The sequence below is a fragment of the Cuculus canorus genome, chromosome 15 (genome assembly GCF_017976375.1).
Source record: "Cuculus canorus isolate bCucCan1 chromosome 15, bCucCan1.pri, whole genome shotgun sequence".
NCBI lineage: Eukaryota > Metazoa > Chordata > Aves > Cuculiformes > Cuculidae > Cuculus > Cuculus canorus.
The window spans coordinates 9,570,560-9,594,844 of NC_071415.1; the positions used below are offsets into that span (position 1 = coordinate 9,570,560).

The following is a 24,285-nucleotide window of genomic DNA, read 5'->3' on the forward strand; positions in this document are numbered from 1 at the left end:
TCTCCTCTCATCAGTTATCAGCTGATGAAATGATAGTGGGTCAGTGTCTCAGAGGTTCATTTGACCTCTATTGAAATGCTGAGCTGTGAGTCATTATTCCCTTTTTATTCCTGTTTTAGTCTTTATTTTGAAGGTTCTCTGATGCGTAAGACAGGGCAGCCCCCAGCCCCTGCCTTCTTGTCCAGTCTTCTGGGCAGTCATGCTGGAAGTGTGCTGGATGGAGATGCAAGGGTGAGCTGAGGCTCCACAAGGTTGACTCATTCCTCAATCCTCTCATTTAGGATGGAAGATCTTGGACAGAAATCAGCATTTCCCTGGCAGCCCCTGCTCTGCACGCAGGTTCATGAAGAGCCTTGCAGAGGGATGTAGGACCAGCTGAGAAGGTCTCCTGGCAGCCTGCAGAGGATGAGGGGAAGAGGACAGAGCTGAGGGCTTTGCTTAGAGGAACAAACATTTGCATCCTGCTTTTCCCTCTCAAAAAAGTAAAAATGTCTCCTGCCTACCCTGCTAGGCAGTCCTGCAAGGTTTGGAGCAGGAAAGGCTCTCAGCTGCTGGTGGTGGCCAGCAAGGAGAGGAGCCCTTCGTGGAAGGGAGTTGTCCATAGAGGAGGCCCAGAGAGCAGCCGCTGCTGTCATCCTCTGAGGCTCTGTGTTGTTTAGGTGAACAATTCCTGTGATTCACGAGAGATGTTCACCGTGTTTATAAATATATATGTTGATAATTTCTGAGAGGCTGATGGCATGCGGGGGTGTTTCTCCAGGAAAGACCATCTTGCAGCTTTCCCCATGTTTGTGTCTTGTTGAGTGCTCTGTTACTGAAAACATCCAAAAATCCCACTCTTAAGACCACCCTTTGGAAAAAAAACCGCTGTTTATCCGCATGTGCTGCTAAGCCTTTTGCACTCTTTACCTTCCTTTTCAGCCTTAAGGCTTAGGGGAATACATAAACATCCCAATTCCTCTGCTTGGGTTGCTCTGACCGAGCCTGAGAGCAGCTGGCATTGGTGTGGCATTCACGCATTCCCTGTCAAAGCTCTCCTGTAACCTGTTTTCTCCTTCTCCCCACAGGTATGCGAATACTCGTCACCCTGCTGTTAGATACTCTGCCTATGTTAGGCAACGTCCTCCTCTTGTGCTTCTTTGTCTTCTTCATCTTTGGGATTGTCGGTGTGCAGCTCTGGGCAGGGCTGCTGAGGAACAGATGTTTCCTAGACAGGAATTTAGCAATGTAAGTACAGCAAAAAACTATCTCCACCTTTTCTTCTTTTCTCTCTCTCTCTTCTCTGCCGGAGAAAGCCCAGTGATCCCAGGGTTAGCATCCAGCTGGGGTGGAACCCAGCAGCGCTGCAGATGAGATCCGTGCAGCTCTTAACTGGGCTCTTCTCTTGATTCACAAGGTTGTTGGCTGCAGGACTGCAGATCTGGCTGGGTACTTTTTGTATGGAAAAAATTCACTCGTCAGCAAGTTACTGAAGGTTTGGGAGTGATTTTTCATGTTTTCCCTCTGTACCTGACGGACAAGGACATTAGTGGTTTGGATTATCTCTGTCCAAGGAAGCTGAGATCCCTGACTCTGTGAATTTAAGGATTTAGAACAAACAAATGCATCATTGCCAGCTCCCAAAACTGTTCAGGTCTGGGAGGTCACCAAGCACACCCCACTGCCTGGTGGGGGGTTGTGGTCTGCATGCTGGCACAGACTGCACCATGGAGGAGCTGCTGAAACACACAAATTAATCTTTGTAGGTGTATTAAGATAAGAAGCTGGATGTGAAAGGCAGTAATGAGATTTGTACACCGCTCTCAGTCTGGCGCAGTATCAGGATGGGCAGCACATTTAATCACCTGCTCTTTTTGATGCAAACTTTAGTTTTGGTTCTTCTAAGCTAGGCAGTTGCATGGACCAGCATCCCTGCCAGTTGCTGAGGGTGCTAATAGGCCTTAATTACCCTGATGAGCCTCACCTGAGACCCCCACCCACACCCTGCCCTTGGCCCAGGAGCTCTATTTAAGCTCAGCCTGTGGTTCTCAGTCTCGGTTTGAGCTGTGCTGTTAAGGTCTCTGTTTCTAGTTCTGTTTTTGTTCCTGGTTTCTTTGGCTCCCACCCAAGTTCTTTGGATAGGTCCTGGATCTGGTTCATCACTTGCCGTCTCTTGGGCTTTGAATGGACCCTGCTGCTGGCCCTGAGCTCTGCTTGCTGTGTTCAGGCTCTGTCTGTGCAGGTGTTGCTGGTACTGGGATGTCTCTTGGCTCCTGGTTCGTCCCCTGCTACGGGGCAGTCCCTCACCATGATGCTGAGCTTGGGTTGTTCTGCACTTGCCTCTTCAAAGGCGCAGTGTAAGAGCGCACCTTAGAACCCATCAACACAACAAAGAGAGCAAAACCAATTGCAGCCTGCAAACTTCTGCAGAAAGGAGAGGTCAGCCTGGGAAAATCCTTCCGAAGGGCTGCTGTCAGAGGCTGCTGAAGACGTCAGCAGCTCAGAGGTGAGGAAATGCTGGACATCAGCTGATCAGGGTGACTCTAGCTTTGTAAGAGAAGATAGAGCCTGTAATTATATCTGTTTGCAATCATCTGCTGTCTACAACTTGTATTGCGTCTGGAAGACACGTGGAGATTATCCCTCAGCTCTACCCCAGGTCCTCTTCCTGCCTCTTGCTGATGAGTCCTGTGGCTTTCAGCTCTCTGAGCCTTTCTCTGCACTGCAAACCACCCCTGATGGCACTTCCTCATCCCATCAGAGATGCTGAAAGCAGAAAATCAATGAGTCTGCCATGCGCGTTTGCTGCTGCTTCTACTTCTTGATGCTCCAACCTTGCAGTCTCTTTTCTGCACCCATGGCAGGTATTTGCTGGTCGTTGGGACCCTCCGTCACTCAGTAGCCCCTGAGCTGTGGTTTAAAAGCCCAGAGGGTGGTGTTAACACTGGGCTTGGCTGGCTGGGTTGTGTGGGGAGGGTTTGAGCGCAAAGGGTGCAGAGCTGTAATTGGCTTCCCCGAGTCCCTCTCATCTTTCTGACCAGGTTTCTAAAATGCTGTGTGATTTCCTGCAAAGCAGAGCTTTTAAAATTAACCACAGGGGAAACATTTGCTAAGTACAGCTATTAAGCAGGCTGTTATGTAATGGCCATTAGCAGCATCAAAGGCATGGAAGCTGGATTTGCTTATCAGGGTCTTGGTCCTGCTCAGGGAAGGGAAAGTCAGGCCACCCTGTGCTGAGCCTCTGTGTTTGAAGAGGCAGGAGATTGGGAAGAGATCTCCTCCCCACTTCACCACAGCTCTGCGTGGGCTCCCAGGTCCCCTCCGGCAATGAATAGTGATGAATTTGGGTGGCTGTGGGTATCCATTGCCTGTGCCCGAGCGCCATTGCTTGTTGCCTTGTGTTCAGGGATACTGTGAACCACGTTACAGCATCCCAGAGAGATGGAGAAATGAGGCTTCTGGTATCCCCACGGGGCAGGTCTGTTGCAGGGCAGGACTACTGCAGCTTTGCTGGTACCGCTATCAGCACAACAGCTGAGGGTTGCTCTGGTGCCATCGCCCAGCCTGAAGCTGCTCTCTCAGTCTGGGTTAGCGTCAGACTTGAGAAACCTGGCTGCGATGAACCAGTCCCTCCATTTGCAGCTAGAAGCTATCCCAGCTTGATTGAAGCTTGGTGTGGAAGTTTTGGGGAATCCAGATGGAATTATTGCCATCTCTGCTGTCATTCCTGAGTCATTGTCTTGAATCCGTAGTTCCAGGTGCCACGATATGGTTCACCCCTGCAGTGGTCTTTAGCACTCCAACACCAAATTGTAAAGGGATAAAAGGTGTTGGAGTGCCAGTAAGAGGGAAAGTAGGGTCTTCCTGTTACTGGACAGATGCACTAAACTACCCTGGGCCCAAACTAGCGGGTCCTGCTGACCAGCAGCACAATGCTCTCTGCTTGCAAGACAGTGTGGAAGTAGAGGCAAAGTCCAGTCCAGGAGCTGGATTGGAGTGGGTGCATCGCTGTGTCCTCCAGATCCATCCCTGTGCTGGCGTGCTGTGCTCGGCATCAGTGATGGAAAGCCCTGACCATCCATCCCTTCCCTTCCATGGAGAGCTGCCAAAGAGAACGAGAAACCCAACAAAACCTTCACCCCGGGGGACGCGGGATTTAAGTTAAGCTCTGGGTTTTGTTGGAAGTAAACACAATAGAGCTCTGCGGGAAAGGGGGAATGAGAATCTGGTCATTTAGTTTTGTTTGCCAAGTCACTAAATCCCAGTGGTGGTGTCCTCAGCCTGAAATAATGTTTACCAGCTTTCAGCAGGCTGTGAGGGACTGGAGGGCGGGCAGGCACACCAGGTTGGGGATGAGCAGAAGATGGGCCTGGCTCAGATTTTCCTTACAGCCCCATAAAGGGGAAAATCTGAGATATTGGTAGGACTCACTTTGACGGTGGTGTCACACCCTCCCAGGTGGAAAAAGAACTGCTCTAAAATGAGATTGAGCTTCTGAACACAATCCATGGTGTCAGGTGAGGAAGGGTCATAGCCCCAAAGCTTTTCTGGAGTAAAGCAAGTGTAAGTGAGCTCAGATACCAGTGCTTCAATTATAGTTTCTTACCTGCTCCGTGCTTCTTTGCATACTCACTGCCAGCAGCTATCTGGGCCATTCAGCTTTATGGCAGGCATCAGATGGTAGAAGTGACTTTGATTTATTGCCATCATTCTTCATCCTGTGGAAGCCTTTTCTTTTAATTCCCCCTTGAAAGTTGGCTGCTTCAAGTAAAGCAACTATTTTTAAATATAGTCCATTCTTATAGAAATTTGGGTACTTCTTTGAGGTGCGCTGGAAATACATCCTTTGTCTCTCTTTTTGAAAGTTGCACTGTCCCAATGCAGTTTCATGCTGGAAGGAGGTTGCTTTATGAAGGACTATCTTTCAGCAGTGACTTTGAAGGAATGACAGGCAGTTACTGGGCTGCTGCAGTAGCAGATTATCATAGAATTTCCTGCATCGGAAGTGACCCACAAGGATCATCGAGTCCAACTCCTGTCCCTGCACAGGACAACCCCAACATTCACAGTGTGAGGGCGTTGCCCAAATGCTGCCAGAATATTGTCAGGCTTGGTGTCATGATTGCTTCCCTCAGGCGCCGTTCCAGTGCTCCACCACCCTCTGGGTGAAGAACCTTTCCCTAATGTCCAACCTAACCCTTCCCTGGCACAGCTTCCTGCCATTCCCTCTGATCCTGTCATTGGTGACCAGAGAGAAGAGCTCAGCGGCTGTTCCTCCTCCTCCTCCCCTTGTGAGGAAGCTGTAGACTGTGATGAGGTCTCCTCCCAGTCTCCTCCTCTTCAGGCTGAACAGACCAAGTGACAAGCAATAAACTGGAGTGGGTCACGGCTGTTCACGACCTGTGAGAAGCTGTCACTTCTTCGCCAGCCCTGGAGACCAGAGTGGTGGCTCAGAGGGCTTTGGTGGCTCAGAGACCTCTTTCAGCCCCTGGGAGCTCGCTGGCTGGACTGCGCTTCCGCTGCCACTGCCCAGCAGTGCCGAACAGCAGTGCCGGGATGGTCTTTGCCGCTACGTAAGCGAGTGCAGGAGATCCCTGACAGTGGGAGCTGGAAGGGGAATTTCACAATGGCATTTTGGTTGATCTGGTCTGAGAGAGGAAGGCTTAGTATGCACGCGTGGTAAGGGCAAACGAAGCCAGCAGTTTTTCTGCCAGATCTCTGCAATATCTGTCTCCCCCACACAGCCCCTCTGGCTCCCTCCTGCCATCCTGAGCTGCTGCCATTGTAAACAAAGGAGCTGCGACACCCCCAGCTTGTCTGCGTTGCTGCCGGGGCTGCTCCTTGCTTGCATGTTGTTATGCAGAGAAGCATTTTCCCCCTCGTGAAGCCCTTCAAGGAACTCAGTGGGTTGGAAGCAGGAGAGGGGAGAGAGCTGTGAAGAGCTTTGTATTTATCTAATGCTGCAGGACAGTTATAATGTGAACATTTCAGTCTTAATTACTCTGTACCTGCTTGGCATTGTACCGCCTTTGGCTCCTCGGCTTTCGTAGAGCTGCGAGAAAGCACATATGGCCAAGGCAGACAGGTCTGAGTTTGTCTGAAAGGTGCTTCTGAGTTCTGCTTAATTGCTCCTCCTGGCATCGCTCTGTGCTGCAATGCTGGGTTGTCAGCAGCATTTCCTCCAGAGAGCAGTCGCTTCTCGGAGGGAACGGATCCTGCTTGGTGCTGAGTTTTTTTTCCATCTTTTCCCTTTTTTCCTCTGAAAACTGTAGCAGGATGGTGCTCAGTGTACATAACGCTGTACTCCAGGGGTTGTGGGTGATATTCTGCATGGGATGGTGGGGCTGGGAAGACCGAGTCTCGGGGAAGATAGAACAGAGAATAATTGTTCAGCCTCCTTTGATATGGGGGAGAATGGACTTTGCTGCCCCACTGTTGTCCTTCCTGTGCGTGAACAGGGACAGAGAAAGGAAAATACATTGCAAAGCTGCTGCAAGCCCAGAGAAAGATGTGCACTGGGCAGCTAGCCGAGAAAGGAGTGTTAATCCTTCCTAATGTGATAACAAGATCCATTCCAGAACTTAGATTCTCATGTCTTTTCTGCAGAGCACAAGGGTCTCATGATTAGTGGATTTTATACTCCTAATAAGTTATTTAAACTACACCTGTTGGCAAGTAACAAGGAAGTCAGATTGACCTTTCCTGCACGTGGAGGTAGATGGTCTTTGCAGAGCCAATTCATTTAATTTGTGGATATTGGGGATTCCCTTGTTCTGCAACACTGTTGTTTCTCATTCTTGTTGTCCTTCCTTCTTTCCCCTTTTTGGTTTGGCCAGCAAGGTCATTAACCAGAGGAACTAGAACAGTTTGCAGTGCTTGCTGTAGGTTGGTGTCTCCTTTCCCCGTGGTACTCGGTGACAGTAGACCTGGTGCAGGTCGGACAGACAGATGCTTGTGGTGTCTCTGTGCCCAGGGCACACCTGGAAGAGGGAAGTGCTGTGAATGAGTTGGGTTGAAAGTGGCTTCCATCTGACTGGTTTTGACCTGTCATAGGGAGGACTTTTGGTTTGTAGGTGATTTGGGGGGTAATTGCAAAGAATGAACAATGCAGAGAAAAGGGAGAATAAAATCAGGCAGCAACAGAACTAAATCAAGCTTCATCCGCCCTTCACAGTCAAGCTGTGCTTTGTTTTCCTGGTTTTATCTTCCTCCCACAGCCACCAAAGTGTCGTTCTTTTTGGTTCTCCAGTTTGTGCCCACACCTTCTCTACACAGCTTATTAGATCGCAGCCCAGGGCGCTGTGTCTGCAGGCAGTATTTCTCCTTCAGCCCAAGGCTTCCTAAACGGTGACTCGTGGGAAATGTGCAGCCTCTCCAATCTGTGTCTGTGGCTCGTGAAGGGCCTTTCCTGTTGCAATGTGCAGGGAATAGAAAAGCATTGCGTGGGAGGGGGATTGGTCCTGTAGGTCTCCAGCTTGATTGCATTCCTTCCCTCCAATGAAACTGGGTGCATGGCTCCAGCAGAATTGGCTGGCACGCTGCTCTCCGGCTGTGTTCCTCCTTCCTGTGCAGCCTGCCCAGCTGGGGTGGGCATGTCAGGAGATCAGGGATAGCGCTGGGGGCTGAAATTGAGATGATTAATCTGGGACCGTTAGCATGTATTGGAGTCCTGCAGCTGAAAGGGCAGACGGCTGTGGAGTCATGTGTGGTGTGGAATGTTGTATATATTGTGCCACGGTAGGAGAGATGGCTCACAGGAAAGCTCAAGCGTGAGGTTGGAGCGAAGCATCATGCTGATGCGTGAGCCGTTCTGTCTGAGCACTTCTTCCATGGTCAGCATTCTTGGCATGGGCAAGTGTGTGCCTGCATCTAAACACAAAATTGCTCCCAGGGAAGGTGCTTGTGCAACCATAGCTGCTAATTACACAATCATCCCTCGAGATAGTCCATCTCCTCTGCAAATCCAGCTTTGCTTTGAGCAGAATCCTAATTACATTGGCCCACAAGCTGTGATGTGCTGAGCCTTCCTGTCCTGCCTGCTGCCAAAAGGTGTTTGTGATCACGAAACTCCTGCTGTTGCTGGGGTGTTGATTCCAGGGTGGGGAAGGAAATAAGGTTTTTGCTGAGTTTCACAGCTCCACCTGGCTCTGGAGCAGGTTTTCCTGGAAGAGCAGTTGTAGTTTGGAAGAGTACATCCCTGGAGTGGTACATCCAGCTCAAAGAGCCTTGGTCAGCTTTGTTTTAAGGGAAAAGAGAAAGAGTAAGGGATGTCCCCCAGATCACGCAGAGTTGTTGCAGGGCTGGGTGTTCAGTGTGTAGTTGCAGGTTACCATCCGAGACTCATTTCAGTGGCTGTCTCTGCTGCAAGCATGAGTTCTGGGTATTGAGCTGCCTAAACAGACCAAGTCTGGAGTTTGCATGACTTGTCACATTGGGGATTTGAGAGCTGCAGAGATCTATTGAGCCCAACTGTAGGTCCGGGTGCTTTGATGAGAAAGTAGCACAAGACGTCTCCTGCTATCACCTTAGGGACTCAGAGTAGCTGCTCTCTGCCTGTAACCACAAAGTCCTGCTTTCAGGAGCGGTGAAGTCAGCCCCAGGGAAGCCGGTCATGCCTCAGTCCTGTGGCTGCGCTGCTTTGCTGTGTCAGGCAGTGCAGACTGTGGTTCAGGTTTGCTCTGGTGGTGTTAGACCCTTGTCACCACAACAGGGCGCAGAACATCCTGATCCCAGTGTCCTATTTCAAGGACTTCAGAGCTACTGAGCACCTGCAAACAAGTTTTTTGGAAGCAAGCTGGTGGGACTTGCACCCTGTGGCCTCTCAAACTTAGAGATTTCAGAGGAAAACGTCCTTTCTGAGGCTGGAGTGGCTCTGCCCTGGGCTGTGTCATGTGTCGTAGAGGTGCAAAACCCTCCCAGAACCTCCCTGGGAGAGTAGGCTCAGGCAAGCCTCGTGGCTGTAAGCAGAGATGTCATAGCTGTGGTTTGGTCCCCACCGTATTTGAGGATGCCCGAGCCCTTTGCATCTGAACTGAGCCCCTCTTAGTGTACTCTGTAAGGCCAGAATGGAGCTGACAGGGCTCTGCCTGCCACTTGTGAATTAGAAGTCACTTCTCAGGCACCTCTTCTCCTCCTCCCTCTGTTTCTTCTCTCAAGTTCCCCAGCTGTCTTTGCCAATGTCTGTAGTGCTCCCAGACACATCCCTGTGCCTCCGTGCGTTTTAATCCTTCACAAGCCTCTGCAATACCCCTGTTCGTGTGACAGACTCTGCTGGTTGTAGTATCTGATCTTCTGGCAAACACTGGGCTAGCGTAGCACTCAGCCTTTCCTCCAGCTTGTTTTATATGGAAATTTCCTCCCAGTGAAACCAGTCTGTGGGAGGGGAAGGAGAAGGCTTTTAGGCAGTCCTGGAGTAAAAAACATTTAACAAGTTTTTCTTGTCTCTTGAATTTAAGGCGTAGAAACTGGGAAGAAGATGTTATGGTTTTGTCTAGAGGTGTGGGAACACTGCAATGGGAGGGGAGTTGCTCGTGAATACGTTTAATTCTTAGCAAACAATGCCCCATTCCTCTGAATTGCTACTCTTGCCCATTCCTGGAGCTGGACCAACCCTCAATATCCATCTCAAGGAATTCATTGACGGAGGAGAACCAAATTGCCTAGGAAAGTTGTTCAGGGTAGCTTCCCCTCAGCTCTGCCCTGCATGATTCCTGTCTCCTCAAAGTGCAGTTGCTGCTTGACTCAAGGGTTCTGGGGAGCAATTTCAAGCAATTGTATGGAATAGCATGAGTTTGGCACTCATTATAGCCAAATTTATTCAATAGTTCGGTACATTTAGAAACACATGAAAACACATCTGTCCCATCCTGAAGAATTACCTGTTTATCTTCTGCCCTCATCTTGCTTGGTTGTATGGTTTGTGTTGTCATTTCCCTTATCTGCTGACTGATAATACAGTATCTTAGATCCCTGCAGCTCTGAGCACAGCAGATAGCGTGCTCTTAGGACTTTGCACCTTCTCCTTTTGAGCAGTGCTTTGAGTGCCGGTGGGTCTCACTAATGCTAATCAAACCACATGAAAAGTCTTGGGCTCTGCTTGCTCACCAATCTGCCCCAGAGCACGGCTTGGGAAGAAAGGCACATCCCTGCCATGCTGCAATTAGAGCACTTGCTTATCTTAGCTATAACAGAGCCATAAACTTTATCCAGGTCAATTCAATCAGATAAGCAGTGAGCATACAGTTCCTATTAACGTGGGTTTTTTCTTTTCCGTCAGTACAGGCGGAATGCGAGATGGCCTGTGGCTGGGCCTCCCGTCGTAAAGTTCAGCTCACTTGTCAGATATGTGCTGAGGGGCAAATTTATTGGAAAGCTGCTCTGCTTTCCAAAGCACGTTCTGAGCAGAGCTCTCTTAAATGGAAACAAAAAGTTCCCTAGATTTTTGGGAAGCACCTGGCCTGCTGGGAGCTTTATACGCTCTCTTTTTCAACTGCCCTATTCTCTTGGGAGAGTTGAGGCTGATCTTTAGCTGAAAGGTCATTGTTGCCTTCCAGGATGCTGTAAGTAATAAGGGATGTGGTGTAGTAGTGGATGGGTATGGTTGGACTGAATAATCTCAAAGGTCTTTTCCAAATGATTCTATGAAAAAGCTTTGTAGACAAAGGTAGGGGCTGATATCTCAGCTGTGCCCTCCTGTCCCAAATCTGATGGGCTAAGGAGAAATAACAGCCAAACCAGGGATAGGAAACAGTGCCTTTTGCTGCTGCTGAAACAAGGGATGCATCATTTGTTCTCATCCTTCTCTTTCTTCCCCCTCCAGGACATACAACCTTACCTTCCTGCATCCGTACTACCGGACAGACGAAGCGGAGGAGAATCCATTCATCTGCTCATCGCATCGTGAAAACGGCATGCAGAAGTGCTCCAACATCCCAAACTCGAAGGAGTACAAGGTGGAGTGCACCTTGAGCATGGACTCCTACACCCCAAATTTATACAACCCTGACTTCAGCAGCAGGAATGCCTGCATAAACTGGAACCAGTATTACAACATATGCATGGCAGGGGATGTAAACCCTCACAACGGAGCTATCAATTTTGATAATATTGGATATGCCTGGATAGCTATTTTTCAGGTAGGATTCTCCCCAAGCTTTTTCTCTTTTGTTGCCTCTTGCTTGGAAAGATTTTGATAGATGCGTCAGAGAAGAAAGGAGTTTGCTTGCACCTGCATGCAACTGCAAATAAAGACACATTGAGTAAATGAATCAGACAATAACTATGTTGTGAGAGAGCATTTGGAGAGAACAAATGTTGTGAGAGAGCATTTGGACAGAACAGACGCTTTTTCAGTGCATTCTAGAAGAGAGGGGGAAATAATTCTTGAGGCAGACAAATGTATGGCAAGTTCTAGCACTGAAAATCAGACCTGGATAAATCTCAGGGATTTTTGAGAGTTAGAGTCTTTATAGGAAATGTAGAGTGTTGTCCAAGGCCTTAAGCAAGGCTTAATGTCATTTGAAAACGTAGGAACTAGTGTGATGGTGTATTTTAGGCTTGATTCTGGGATTGCAAAGTTGTACTGTTTAGCATGGTTTGCTGAAGGGAGGAAGAATTAATCCTAATGGTCCATTCTGGCTGGAATACCAAGATGCCACTTGTGGAGTTGGAATCCGTCTTGATCCACATATATACAGCTCTTCACAAGAGAGTGCTTCGATGAGGGGGGACTTTAGAGGTGACAAAAGCAGCTGAAGCATTTTCAAAAAGTGTTTGTAATTCTGGAATATCTGCACAGCCCAGAGGTTATGGTCTCTTAGGGCTGGCCTGTTTAAAATTATCCATGTGCTGTTTTCCATTTTTAATTCACACTTCCTGTTTTTAATTCAGATTTCTTTATGCTTTTGGCTAGATGCTCTGTTTTATTCAGTCCTCCTGAAGCATAGGTGACACCTATTCCTGAAAGAGAAAAAGTTCTCCTTTTAGTTTTGTTCATGATGAATAATTGCTCATTCAGAGCTCTAAATTTCATTTAGGAATTTCCTTCTAGTTTCATATTACAGTATGAACTTCATAACTTCTAATTTTCATCTGGGAGCTATAATGGGGTGATTGCTTCCTCCGAGTACTGTTTGCTCTCATGCTGTCACAGTAGCACACCTTGAATCACACTACTGCTGGTGTCAGAGTCTCAAAACCAAATCCAAAAGGGTTCAGGCAGATCCAAGGTCTCTACTAGGCTATGCTTTCAAAAATGCTTTGGTTTTCTCCTAGAATAAGTATGTAAAGAGAGGAGCTGCCTTAGTAATTTTGGGTATTCCTGACTGGTAGTGAGTGTTGCATAAAGGAAAGCGGGAAATCAAAGTGAGAATAGTAGATAGGTCTCCAGCTGCACTTGCATTCTCCTTTTTCTGCTCTTGCGTAATTCTTTGACAGAACTTGATGAATACGCCCAGGAGGTCCCGTCTGGTTCCCACCATGGGGCACCGATGTTCTTGCCAGAGAAAGGGCAGAGGGCAATGCATCACAGAGTGCCTGTTCTAGTGCACTGAAAATGAGCAGGGGCTCTCCGAGGGGTCCTGCTTCCTTTTTATTTCCAGAGCACTTTTGCAGGCTGCAAGTTTTCATTTCACGTTGGTATTTCATTTCCTCAGCCTGCAAATGTTAGAGTTTTAAGGCAGGAAGAACACACCAGCCGCAGCAGAGGTTTCAACTGATTCCTTTGGGCAGAGCAGAGTGTCTGGCAAAGTTGGATATTGTGTCCATAGATCATTTTGGCAGCTGTCAGGACATTTATGATTGGTTGTAGTGCTGCTTAGGCCATCCAAATGCTAAAGAGTATTTCCAGCCAAAAACCTCTTCATACATCTTTATTCCTTTTAGAAGTAAGGACTTTAAAAAGCTGAAAACAATATAACTCCAGGTAAAGAAGCAGCTGTTGGGAATAAAGTGCTTGCTTAGCAGTGATATGGAAATAGTAAATCATTACTGCAAGAGGGTAGATGCTAAATCAAAACAATTGCTGTAAGCAGAGAACATTTAACAAATAAAGCTCTTGAGTTGTGCTCTCGTTACATTTAGTAGTTGAAGCTGAGTAGCACCAGGTCAGCAGTTGGGTAAGACCTCAAAGTAAGTAGTGCAGAAAGTAGAACTGATGGGTTTAGTAGCTCAGGAGCTTCACTGTGAACTGGTATTGAATTACTGGACTGAAAGTACTCTGCTGTGTTCTGGATGAGATGGGTCCAATTGCCCTGATCTGTTCTGGGGAATAATGAATACGTGGTATTTTGCAAGAGTTATAATTGTGGACTGAACCTCAAAGTCTGGCAAGCTTCCAGTTTGCATAACTGCAATCTTAGGGCTCGGCTGGACGGAGCCCTCATGACTTATGCCAAATGAGTTGGAAATCTAGCATGGTTTAAGAGCTGTCAGAAGGGAGGTTGGTGGAATGATCCCCACAGGTGACATTTGGAAGGAAGAATCCAAATGCAGTGACTCCGAGTCGTGCCCAGGAGTTTCCAAGGCCACAGTTTGATATTGTGCAGACAAAAACCAGAAGCAGACTTTGACAGGGAAAGCTGGAGAATGGTTCGCCAAAGCATTAGGCAGTATGGCAAGCACTTTCAGCTGCCAGAATTTGGATTTAAGCAGCCAAGCTGAAAGACATTTAGCTTCATGGTAGTGATCCTGAACTTGCACGTGGCAGCGGGACGTACCGAACAGTGAAATGCATTGTTGACTTTCCAAGCAGGAGAGTAAATCAGATGCACCAGACATGAGAACCACCCCAGTGCAGATAATAAAATCTTAAAGCAATAAAGACAGCGGCTGCATCCATGAGTGTTTGAAAGGATAATAACTCCTTATGTAAACCTGCAAATGATTCGTGTTTTGATTCCCCTCATTTGTTGTGTAATAGGCTAGTTCGTGTATATATTTGTTACAAAGGCATGTTCAATGGCAAATTATGTGAACTAATTAGCTTATTACAGAATAAATGAAAGGAGATGGAACCTAAATTAACTGTGAGGTTTGGCATGATATTAAGATCCCTTTATTGCACACAAATTTCAGCTGTAACAATAAGAGCAGTAATTACAGGTATTGTTGTCACACTGCAAATGATGAATTACCCACCTACCGAAGTCCAATTTAATTTGAATTACTGACAGTCTCAGTAGAGCAACCAAAACACAGACACCTTCCTGACCAGCAGTATTGGTGTGGCCAGGCCAGAGTGCAGAAACCCCCTTAAAACGAAAGGCAGTTGGGTGGCTGGTACGGTACACCCTTTGGTAAGAAAGAGATGGTTTAGGTTGCTTTGCAAAGCACAGAACCATTGCTTGAATGATTTCATGCCTGACTTGCAGAAAAGTAAGACCTATAACAGCACCTTACATCGGGAGGCAATGCTTTTGGCAAAATTAGCGAGGCAAAGTTGAAGGGAGTGGTAACTATCAGGTAGGCAGAACCATGGTGAGATCAAGGGAACAAGCTGTTCCTCTCTGCCTCCTTCCAAGATGTAGTTGGAAAGACTGAACTTTGAGAGCAAATGTACAGGAAAAACTTACCCCATTACAAGAGAGAAGATTTAACTGGCAATTCAGAGGGGCTACAACACTGCTGGTGCTGACCAAGTTCCCTGTTCTATGGCCTTTTCTTCACGTGCTGTATTTCGGAGGCAGCCGCGTTTTCTAAGGAGCATCCTTAACGAAAGACTCTCTTGAAATTAGTCCTTGGGTACAGCTTTCAGCTTCATGATTCTGTTTCTGGCTTATGTTGTTCTGAGTGCATATTGCTTCTACGAGGTTTTGCTTAAGAAGACGTCTCAGTTAACAAGTTAATCAAGTCATACAAGTAACACATCTCTGGCCCATCATCGGAAGGCCCTAGCGAGGGAATTCTCAAAGGAGACTATTTCACATTCAGCGGCCCCCTTGCTGCTGTCAGGGAAAAAAAACCAACCCAGTCTAGCTGCGTTCACGAGAGCTGAAGACAGCCCAGCAGGCACACAACATGGTAAGAATGCCCAAGAATAGAAAAGCTGAATCACCTTCTGAAGAAAGATGTCTGGAAATAGAGCGGCATTAAAGGAACTGTCAGCAGCAGCAAGAGCTCAGGGTGTTATCTTGATAGCGTGCTTAGGTGCAGAACTTCTCTTTGCACCTGGTCTCGCCAATGCTTGGAGGATGTTAAAGCCACGAGAGTGTGGGTGACCAGCTTAGGAGAGGGAATGAGTTTGGGGTGGGGAAAGTGGGGGGATGGATGCCACCCACTTCCTTCATTTGTCCTTCAGTGGTTACTTTACTCCCAAGGCAGTGGCAGGCTGCCTGCGCAGGTACAGCCGCTGGCAGAGATGGCCATATGCTGCAGGCCACCTGCTGAAAGAACCCTTTTGTTTGGCTGCAAGTTACAGCTTCTGTGCTCCAACTTGTCAAGAAAAGCCCCTAGGAGCTGTCTAAGCTATGCCGATCCGATCAAGGATTTATTCATTTTGACCCTGTGCTATGTACCTATAAGGAGCTTGTTTTGTCTCCGTGTTGCTGACTCTGCTTCTGTCAGCATCTGTGTCTGTAGATGGGCTGGATGAGAAAGGACAGAGCTTGGGAAGGGGGGATTTCAGATTTGGAAGGAAGAAGGTTCATTTCGGTATTGTTTGGTGCCCTGATCTGTTCCACATACACTGCCCACTTCATGTTGTTTCAGTCTCTGTTTGTTGTGATTGAAATTCTTCCCTAAGGACTTCTGCCATGCTTGGAAATCTTTCTGCTAACTCTAATGGGAACCATATCTTCCATTTAAATTAAAGGAAAAATGGCATGCATTTCAGTGCATTTCTGCTATGGCCAAACACAAGAATGAGCTTGAAGTCAGGCTTAGAGAGTTGGGGTTGTTCAGCCTGGGGAAGAGAAGGCTCTGAGGAGACCTTATAGTGACCTTCCAGTACCCAAAGGGGCTACAAGAGAGCTGGAGAGGGACTGTTTACAAAGGCTTGAAGTGATAGGATGAGGGACAATGGGTATAAAATGGAGAGGGGCAGATTTAGACTGGACGTAAGGAGGAATTAACGTAAGGAGGAACAGGTTGCCCAGAGCAGTGGTGGCTGCCCCATCCCTGGAGGTGTCCGAGGCCAGGTTGGTTGGGGCGTTGGGCATCCTAATCCAGTGGGAGGTGTCTCTGCCCATGGCAGGGGGTTGGAACTGGATGATCTTTAAGGTCCCTTCCAACCCAAACCATTCTATGATTCTATGTCCCACCTCAACTCTTCTGTTACTCAAGAAAAGATTTCATTTGAGGAGACAAGACCTGAAGCTCTAATATTGTTTTCCCTTGGAGTAAGCACAAACCTCCATCCTGGGACCTGCTGGCAAGCCAGGATTGGCAGGGTCATTCCTCTTGGTTCCTACTCGCATGTCTTGGCTGGGATGTCACTGAGATGTTATTAGGGACCTTTTTGTTGCTGGGACCTCAGGATACCTCAACCAACTTCTTTCCAAAAAGACAGCTCAGGAATGGTTACCTCAATGTCTCAAGAGTATTGTGTACACCATGCTGCTAATACGCTGCTTGCCTGTCTGCTGCAGCCTCTGTTCTTCTGCTTCCAGTAGGCTTAAATATTCTGGGGAAGGGCCAAAAGGCACACTGAAGGAGAGAAGGAGAGGGAAGTGAAAGAGCCTGAGGCTTCCGTCTGCAATTGTATTTGTAGGTGCAATGTGTAGATTTGTGGCCGTGTTTTTCAGAAGCAGCTGTCACGCTGTGTGTCCGTGTTTTCATTGAGTAGATATCTTTTTTTGGCCAAAATGACATTTTGTCAAATGGTTCATTCTTTAAACTGATAATATGTGTCAACAATGCTTATCTGTGTTGGATTTGGCAAGCAGCTTTGGCTGGGGAGAAAAAAAAAAGGAGGGAAGAGTTCTAAGCTCTTCATTTCCATTGCTTCAAGATGGTGCTTTGTCACTACATTTGAATTTGTTTTGGATCACCAAAAATATTTCACTCTAAATGATAGGGTTTGAGTTTTGTTGATGTTGCTTTTTTTAATTTGGTCAGCCAAATAATCATTGTTTTCTGCTTTTGAAGAGCTTTCACGCTGAACACTCAATGTAAAAATACCCAGCTGCTTTAGAGCATCTCAGAGTGCGCTTCCAAGAGGATTGGTTGCTTTTGAAAAATCTCCATTTTGAAGGCTAGAAGGAATTGTCCACATAGCACAAGCCAGGCCGTCCTGATTCCAGGTGTGGGCTGGCTAACCTGTGGAAGACAGTGGAGGGACCCAGTGCAGCACAGAAACTGCTGCGGACTCTATAGCTTTGGAAAGGCTTCTTCTTACCTCAATCACTGATTCTTTTCTTCAGAGTTGAAAGAGAGGTGCCTGCAGCAAGCCGTGGCCTAATCTGGAGTCCATTTAGGTAGCGAAAAAGCTACTGGTCTTGAGGTCTGTCAGCAATTCTTACAGGGATGCCTGGCTTTCATTTGATTGCCTCAACCCTGTTCCATGGTCAATTGCTGCTGTTGCACCTTGCACTGCGAGTTGTACGTAGCCTAGGGGAGACTTGGCTGCTAAGCCTGAGGTTCAGCTCCTTTACCCCGCTGTCTCCAGACAGTGTTGAGTTGGCAATTCCATCCAGGAGAACACGACAGTCCCCCCAACTCTGATTAGTGTGAATGGGTAAAGCTTAGGCACTGGAACACCTGAAATGTGTTTCGTGTCAGTCCTGCCCAGAGGGCGGGTTGTGCTTCAAGCTGTGCACCCTTTGTCGGTAATAGTCTCTAACGTGAAACAAGGTGTAATAATACAATTAACAAAACCCTTTGCTTTTTGTATCTGGGACCGTACTGCAAACTGCTGCTGTGTTCCAGCCGGTGCTGTCTGGGGAAGCGCTGTCATTCATATAACTGCGATGTGATACGCTCATGTGTAAGCAAGGATCCGTCTGGCTTCGGTTCCCTTCTCATTGCAGACTCTTCGTCTTTCAGCTTTGCTCTGCTATGAAACTCTGATTTATGACTCTCTCTCTGATAATGGACTCGTTATTGCTGAAGCTAAACAGTTAAAACATTTCCCTGTGCATAAGCTACTTTACACAAACAATGAAGACAGGATAATTATCACACTAAATCAAACCTCATGAATATGGACCGAGACGTGATTTGTTATAAGCAGCAGTCATCTGAAATCAGCGATGGGTTTGCTGTCAGATGGGTATCTTGCATTATTTAGTGTGAAATGGAGAGACACCAACTAACCTTCCTTTTGTAGCAAAAAAATGTTAAGTTTTTATGACATTTTTAAGCTTGTAGATTCACTTTGCGGAGGTTCTGCACCACCAGTAAGAGCATCACTGTTATGTCCAACTTTATTGCATGCTCGCTGCACTCTGCTTCTCAAGATCCACTGAACAAGTGATTAAATATCACATTTAGATGGAACAAATTTGAGAGGTCACAAAGGCAAATACAAGGTTGCGCAGTTTCCTTTTATTTTCTGGTTTGCAGGGCCCCTTTTCAGAGCAGGTGCGTTGCTTTGCAAGACTCTCAATTTCTCAAGAAATGGCTAAAGTCGCTTTGGAGAGTAAGTGGACACCTCAAAGTGAAAGGAAAAGGATCTATTCAAAGGGCTTTACTCAGAATATAATAAAACCTGTTTTTCTGACCACAGAGGTTACTTAACAAGATGCGTCATGAGAAAATAATTAAAATTGTGAAGTTGACATCAGAAATAGTGAGTTGATTAGCTGCCAAATACTCTGCATATGGAAAAGGAATATTCCATTATGCCCTGGTCAGTGCTTGCCAGCCAAATCAATATGCCCGAGAGGGCAGACTGCGTTGATAAAAGGCTTTCTGAAATGAATACTGAAGGCCTTATAAAACTTACTGAGACCATCATAGTAATTAATAGCTCTCACAATTTATGATATCACTGGATTTTCTCTTGATGAGGCTTATAAAAATAAGAAATAAACCCCCCTTGCAGCAGAGCCAGGGAAATGATGAGATAAAAAGTAAACAAAACCAAGTAAGAATGGCCATCCGTAGAGCTGCTGTTCGGTTCAGCTTAATTGATTTTGATGCACATAATGGCCATCTTGTTCCCAAAGGACCCAATTTAGGGCCAAAGAAAAAGAGGCTGAGTGCAAATTCTAGACGTCAATTAAGACTAACACTTCAAATGATTTGGAAACACTTGGGTTTCTCTATATCTGTTTATCTTCTCAGGCACTGAGTTGAAGAAGCACCTGAATTCTGGAATCAGCCACTGAGGAACTTTATGTGCCCGAGCTGTGCTTTTTAGGGATTTTGATCAAAGTGTGAGATGCTGGGTTTGGTCCCCATGCTTAGGGAAGCTGTGAAACCTTGCCATGAGATAGAGCAGCCCTCTGGGCTGGGCTGGGCTGGGCTGCAATTTTGTGTGCTGTACATTCGATTGTGATAATCATTTCAGCTTCACTTCACACAGTAATTTTTCCTAACTTTCCTCGATTGTTTAGTGGCACCTGGAGGCTGATTTCTGTCTGCAGCTGTCCATCTGGCACTGGCCATTAGTGCTTTCTAATATGCTGAAAGTAATCCAGTGTTTGACTTTACTAATCAAAGCAGTCTGAGTTGGAGTTTGCGTGTTGGGGTTTTTTTTTTTGCCCCTGGATGATTCTTTTTTTCTTAACTGACACGAAAGCAAAACATAACCTGCTCTTGAATCGGTTATAGCCAAGAACTTGCAAAAATTTTGGCAGAGCTCAAAGAGAAGGATTTTTATGGTGAAAACTTCTTGACATAATAAAAGATATTGTTCTTCAGCGATCTTTGAAGTGACCCCAGAAAAAACAAAGTAAACCACCTGTCTCCCTGGAAACAGTGAGATCGGAGTTAATTGCCCGTGTCTTTAATCTACATCTCCCTTGTGATCTTCACTTTGGAGTTTTCAATTGATTCTGATTAGCTTGACTGGGAGACCTGATTCTGTCCCCGATTATGCTACTATAAATCAGACGAGCGTCTTTGTTACAGCTGATGAAGTTACTGTGACATGAGCAGGAGGGTCACAGGACAGAAGACATACAAAACCCAAAATCTGATTGTCCGCTCTCATCCTTCTCGTATTTGTACAGTGATCAGGGAGTGGCGACTGCATGAATGGTGTCCATGCCAAAGGTCAATGGAGTCAAGATCTGTCTTTGCATTCACCTGTGTGTGCTTTCTGTTAAATCCTTCCAGTGATGGGAGTGAGGACCAGACACAAGACTCAGGGCTTTAGCGTTCAGCCTCATAGGTATTAATGAGTGACAAATGACTTATCCCGTCCCTGTCCAGGCTGTGTAAGGTAAGGAACTGAACGGGCAGGCAAGGAGAATCGTGAGCATAGTACTGGATCTCCGATGGCTTAGAGGACTGCTCCGTTTTCTGCCCTTCAAAAGCAAAGCCCCATTCCTCATGCTATGGGAGCAGCATCTCCTTTCCCTCTGGGCCTGCAGCACATGACTACAGTTGGCAGCACCCTCCAAGACATCCTTGCCAATCATCTTAATTGAATCTTACAGCTGTTTCCCTGCAGCTGCCAGTTTTAGTGTGCCACGTACCTTGCACATCTTTTTCATCAGAACAGAATTAGGAAACGCATCTCTTGCCTTCTTATCTCTGTTGATAAATAATTGTACGTTGCCTTCATTGGAAGGGTTGAACTGTTACGTTTGGAGACACTGTTTAATACGTCTGTCTGTGAACAACTGTGGCTTGAATGGAATTTAATTACTGAGAATGGATTGCTGAGATTGGAAAGCACAAGAAAGGTGCTCCAGGTCCTTGGAAGGCATCTCTAAAGGGCTTGGAGGGCCACATGCTGGAGCTGCTGTTAACGGGATTGATCAGATTGGAATGTGAAGAGAGGAGGAAGTAATTTCTGCCTTGCGAAGTAGGTAATATTGCATTCGGTGTGCCTCGAGGGAGGAACAGTGGGCAAAGCAACACTGAAAAAAATATGTCCGTGTTCTTGGAGAGCAGTGAGAGTTGCTAACTTTCCCTTTGAGTTCTGGTCTGAGAATAAGTGTGCAGGATGAAACTGGGCATTGCAGCAGTGAACCTTGCACTGGTGCAGATGCCTTTGTTCCAGAATGAAAGAGTTTAGTTTGTGGTGTGTAGCCAAACTGCTGGCAAGTTCAATTGATCTGGTTCCCATTTATACTAAAGCCTTGCAAAGGATATGCAATGAGGTCTTGGAGTAGGTAAGCCTGTACTCGTAAAGTCATTCAAAGTACTTTAAAGAACAGCAGGAAAGAAGTCCACTGCATGGCAAGAATCTGGGTACTGAGTAAAAATCATAGGTACTGTTGTGGTCCAGGCAGGTGGCCGTGCGGGTGTGTTGTCCTGCATTTCTTCAGAGCTATTTGATTAAAAAGCAGGCAGATGTCTGTGAGCATGCTCTCTTCCCGGATTGCTGGTGCTCTCTAATCCTCAGCAGCTCAGGAATCCCTCCCCTAGGTATGACTGCATTTAGACTGGGTGGTGAGGCCAAGAACGAATCCACAAAGATGTCAAACGGGAGAACAAAAGCCCAGCGGTCTGTTTATCTCTCCTGTATCTCTTTGGTTTACAAGTGAGTAGTAAATAATGCAAATTCTAATTACATCTTAAATATTCTGAGATCCGGATGAGCGTTTTCAGCCCTCCAGAGGAGAAATGTGTTGTGTTGATTGATTCTTGCCAAAAATGCTGCCTAGAATGAAAGAAAAATACCTTTATAAATGTTGGTTGGTCCTCACTCTTTTCTCAGCAGCTGTTTCCTGGGTGGGGAGCTGGCAGTGCCTTTAGAAGCCCCACAGCAGCCCTCGGGTAACTCCTTTTGTAGACAGGGCTCTATTTAATCATTTTAATACATTCGATTTGTAGGTTGCCAGCCAAATGCAAATTCAGTGACGAGGTGTATCCAGTACATTTGGAGTTCCTGGGCTCATTTTTCATCCCTGAGTGTAAATGGATGGAGCAACTGCTGTGCCAGCTGTGGCAGCCTGACTCCAAAATGCTCATCCACATGGAGGGGAAGGAAGGGAGAGGACTTTGAAGAGCACAAAGGAAACTGTTTCTTAGGTAGCTGGCAGTGATTTGGTTTAGCCTTGGTCACCTCCCTACTTGATCCCTCCGGTTTCCCCATGAACCGACACAGGTATGGAGTGCAAGAGACGATTGGCTGCAAGGCACAGCCCACGCAGGCAAGGAACGCTGCCAAAAAGAACTTTGCTCTCTATAAATGTTTCAACCGTGTTAAAGGAAAGGCAGAAAAGGGCAGTTTGAGTTTGATTGCTTGTCCGTTCCACGCCGCCAAACAGACTGATTACTGCCTGCGTCTGCCCAGACAGCTTAACCCGTTCTCAGGCTCCAGGGTGAATAACAGCACTTGCATCTACACAAAAAAATGTGTCTGCTGCTGAAAACTTTCAGCCACAGATTGATCTATGGGGTTCATGTTGACCAAAAACATTCCTTTTGTTAAACTCATGCCACTGGAAGCATAGCATTGCTGCCTAATACCTGTACATCACTAACTAGCAGTGAGGATGCGATATGAAAGTATAGCTAATGTATGTAATGAGGAACAGGAGGGGTGGGTGCAGTTTGTGTAGATGCAGCCAGCGTGCCATCAGACCTGATTGCTCGAAGTCTTTAGCAGTGCTGACAGAGTAAAACAGCTGCAGAGACAATTTTTACCAGCTCTTTGGCAGATCGTGTTTATTGGTTCTAGAGTGGAGCTGTATGCGTTGGCGGCGTCTCACCCAGCTACTTGGTGGGTGGTGAGTTACGTGTGCTTCGCTGTGGGAAGTGGGTTTGAAAACTTTCTGGTGAGACATCACCGCATTTGACTTTAGGGCGAGAGGAATCAAGAGTGTTATTTTTAGTGTTTACGTTCCAGTATCCGTGAGCTGATGCAAGGTGTTCTGACAGTCCTGGGGCCACTGTGAGTGCTGATGGTTGTGTGTTCAGCAATGTCTCCCTTGCAGATGTGGCTGGATACCAAAGATCCAAATTTAGGAGCTTCTTCCAGCTCCTTGAGTGGAAAAAAAAAAAAAGAGAAAGGTGGCAAGGATTCATGTCTGTCTTCCCTGCAAGTGTTTTGCTCTGATGCTCCAAGTGTGGCAAGAACATTGGTTTATTCCTTGCTTCAATGAGTGCTTTATGGCTCAGCTTTTCTGTACGTGCCATACAGAAGGTCCCCTACACCGATGAAGCTTGATTCTTTTCTCGTTCACAGCCAGCTAATTCACATTTCCTTCACTGCAAGCGTGCTTTAAATCAAGAATGATGGCACTGAAATTGGAGGCAGGCAGCAATTCTGGGTTTATGTTAGGACCACCAAGGCTCTCATTCAGCACAGCGAGTAGGGTGCATCAGTATAAGTAAATTGAGACAGGAGCTTTGATTTTGTTGGAATTTGGGGTGGAATTTCAGCTCGAGGACTAGTAGCAAGATAGTGTGAGAAGTTTGGGATGTTTTATCTAAATAAGAAGTGTAAATTACATGGCAGAATCCGCTTTGCTCTGCACACAGCCTGCCTGGTGTTAATTAAATCCTCAGCTGCATTTTTAGTGGAAGGAAGACTGAGAAAACGAGTATGAAATCAATTCTATGTTTAATTAAAAGTAACTCTCTTCCACTCAGATGCTTTCCCACTATGATATTGGTGATGCAGTTGTAATGGTGAGCCAGTAGGAATCACAAAGAAATTGGTTTTACAGAGACAAAACTGACTTAAAATTTAGGATTTTTAGAACCAGGAGCCCAGATTTCTGCACAGAAGGGCATTTGCTTTGTTTATAATCCTCCTCAGGATTTCTTTGCACTAGCTCAGACCAGAGTTTCAGATGTTTTATTGTAACGTTTTATCATTTTAATCACACCAGATTGTAGAAACCTCAGGCCAGTCCTTTGGTCACACATTGCTGCTATCCTAAACCAGCTGGGAAAAGAAGTGTAGCAGGGCTGGGTAGATCCGGAAAGATGGTGTGGAGTGATGAGTAGCAGATACTACCAGAAGATTGATGTTTACTAACTTTTTGGTTGACTCTTGTTCTTACGCTTTCTTTCTCTGTCTTCCTGTAGGTTATAACCCTGGAAGGATGGGTTGACATCATGTATTATGTGATGGATGCACATTCTTTTTACAATTTTATATATTTTATATTGCTTATAATAGTAAGTATGAACTGTGAGATGCTCCTGTTCTTTGTCCTTATAGGGTAAAGTCATTCCCTGGGCTTTTCACAAAGGAAAGCCAGCCAGGATTCAGAGTGGGGGACTTCCCTCCTGCTGTAAAGC

The 24,285-nt window shown here is 46.5% G+C and overlaps 1 protein-coding gene across 5 annotated transcripts in view; it reads left to right on the forward strand.

Moving 5' to 3' along the window:
• Positions 1 to 24,285, forward strand: part of CACNA1H (calcium voltage-gated channel subunit alpha1 H) — a 247,510-nt gene that overhangs the window by 133,329 nt on the left and 89,896 nt on the right. For all 5 annotated transcript variants that reach the window (XM_054080691.1, XM_054080692.1, XM_054080694.1 and 2 more), the window contains exons 6-8: positions 1,068 to 1,227; positions 10,799 to 11,114; positions 24,070 to 24,162. In XM_054080691.1, the coding sequence (XP_053936666.1) occupies positions 1,068 to 1,227; positions 10,799 to 11,114; positions 24,070 to 24,162 (569 nt within the window). The remainder of the gene's footprint in view (positions 1 to 1,067; positions 1,228 to 10,798; positions 11,115 to 24,069; positions 24,163 to 24,285) is intronic.